The 1,484-nt window shown below is 28.6% G+C and overlaps 3 protein-coding genes across 3 annotated transcripts in view; 1 reads left to right on the forward strand and 2 right to left on the reverse strand.

Moving 5' to 3' along the window:
* Positions 1-922, forward strand: part of LOC144978803 (MAP kinase-activating death domain protein-like) — a 10,802-nt gene extending 9,880 nt beyond the window's left edge. Inside the window, exons 8-9 of the mRNA XM_078925325.1 lie at positions 218-290; positions 777-922. Coding sequence (XP_078781451.1) covers positions 218-290; positions 777-907 — 204 coding nt within the window. The 3' untranslated portion in view covers positions 908-922. The remainder of the gene's footprint in view (positions 1-217; positions 291-776) is intronic.
* LOC144978802 (sialoadhesin-like) overlaps positions 1-1,484 on the reverse strand; it is a gene marked incomplete at its 5' end in the record, with an annotated part of 91,599 nt that overhangs the window by 16,761 nt on the left and 73,354 nt on the right.
* Positions 1,029-1,484, reverse strand: part of LOC144977925 (RNA cytidine acetyltransferase-like) — a 16,519-nt gene continuing 16,063 nt past the window's right edge. The window contains exon 12 of the mRNA XM_078923340.1: positions 1,029-1,043. Within this exon, the coding sequence (XP_078779466.1) occupies positions 1,029-1,043 (15 nt within the window). The remainder of the gene's footprint in view (positions 1,044-1,484) is intronic.

Raw genomic sequence — 1,484 nt, forward strand, 5'->3', positions numbered from 1 at the left:
CAGAAAGAGGTGACTGAAACTATTTTTTTTTTGCAAAGTTAGAAAATGCCTTTTTTTTTTTTTTTTTTTTTTCATATTTTTATTAAATCTGATCTGTGGAAAAAAAAATTGATGAAATTTATTTTTGTCTTTTTTCCTCATCACTTCTGAAATGAAAATGGCTTATTGTACATTAACTTTTTTTTTTTTTTTACCTTCTTCTGTTTCCTTATATCAGTGTCGAGAGCTCTACCTATCTGTGAAGGAAGCCATGGAAAAAGCTTCAAGCCGCAACACTGGTCACCCTCCAGGTTATTTTTTGTTATATGTGTATAGAATTATTTATCATGGATTCTCATGGCAGTTAGTGGGTAGCAAATACGCTATTTTCATTTTCTGATAATTATTTATAGTTACAGTGGAGTGGAGTGTGGATAAGATAAATCGTTCAAGATAAAATCTCGTTTAGAATAAAGTTTTCGTAGAGTCCTGTTTCCCCCCCCCCCCCCCCCCCCCCTCATATTAACCAACAAATCAAAGTCTGATTTAAATGAACACAAATCAATCTGGTCATATAATATTTTTCCCTTATATATTCATCAGTTTATGTAGGTGGTATTCACTCACATGAAACCATTAATGACCAGCTCTTGGATTGTCTCTATATTCCCACATCAAGCTTTAAAAAAAATTTTCACAATTGTCCATAGAAAATTTACGAATATATTATTTCCTCCTTTGTTTTGGAATAACGTATTTTGTACAGTGATGCACTTTTATTATTATAATACGCTTAGGCCAAGAGCTCGGAGGAGAATTTCCTGTCCAAGACCTGAAAACCAAAGAAGGAGGTCTTCTTCAAGTGTGTATGGAAGGAATTGGTCTTCTACTTCAGAACAGCAAGGTTAGTCTCTCATTCTTTGACTGAGTTTTTTATGGGTTTTTAAAAAAATTTTCTTGTTTATTTATTTGTTTTTTTTGTTTTTTTTCTTTTAATAATAATAATTTTGAAAAAGACATATGTCATTTTTGATTTGATCCACACATACTCATATTTGTTGATCCTGATTTAGTCAATGTTTATATTAAACTCACAGAAAATTTACTTGTTGTTTCAAATTTTTGTTTTTTTTGTTTTGTTTTTTAAAGTCATTTTCATGTAATAATTGAGAAACACTTTAACTGTTGATTGTGTACGTTTTGATATATATATATATATATATATATATATATATATATATATATATATATATATATATATATATATATATATATATATATATTATATATATATATATATATATATATATATATATATATATATATATATATATATAGAATAATAGAATAATCAATGATGTGACGTGCTTTATATATGAATGAACCAGAAGAAAACGAGGAAAAATATTAATGCCTATCGCTTTAGCATTGATCGATGTTTTTTTAGATAGTCCGTTTGGAAGTTTATGTTTTTTTAAACTTACGGGGGGGGGGGGGGGGGGGGG

Source organism: Berghia stephanieae, chromosome 8 (assembly GCF_034508935.2).
Source record: "Berghia stephanieae isolate SIO BIC M18660-M18661 chromosome 8, UCSD_Bste_1.3, whole genome shotgun sequence".
NCBI classification, from domain to species: domain Eukaryota; kingdom Metazoa; phylum Mollusca; class Gastropoda; order Nudibranchia; family Aeolidiidae; genus Berghia; species Berghia stephanieae.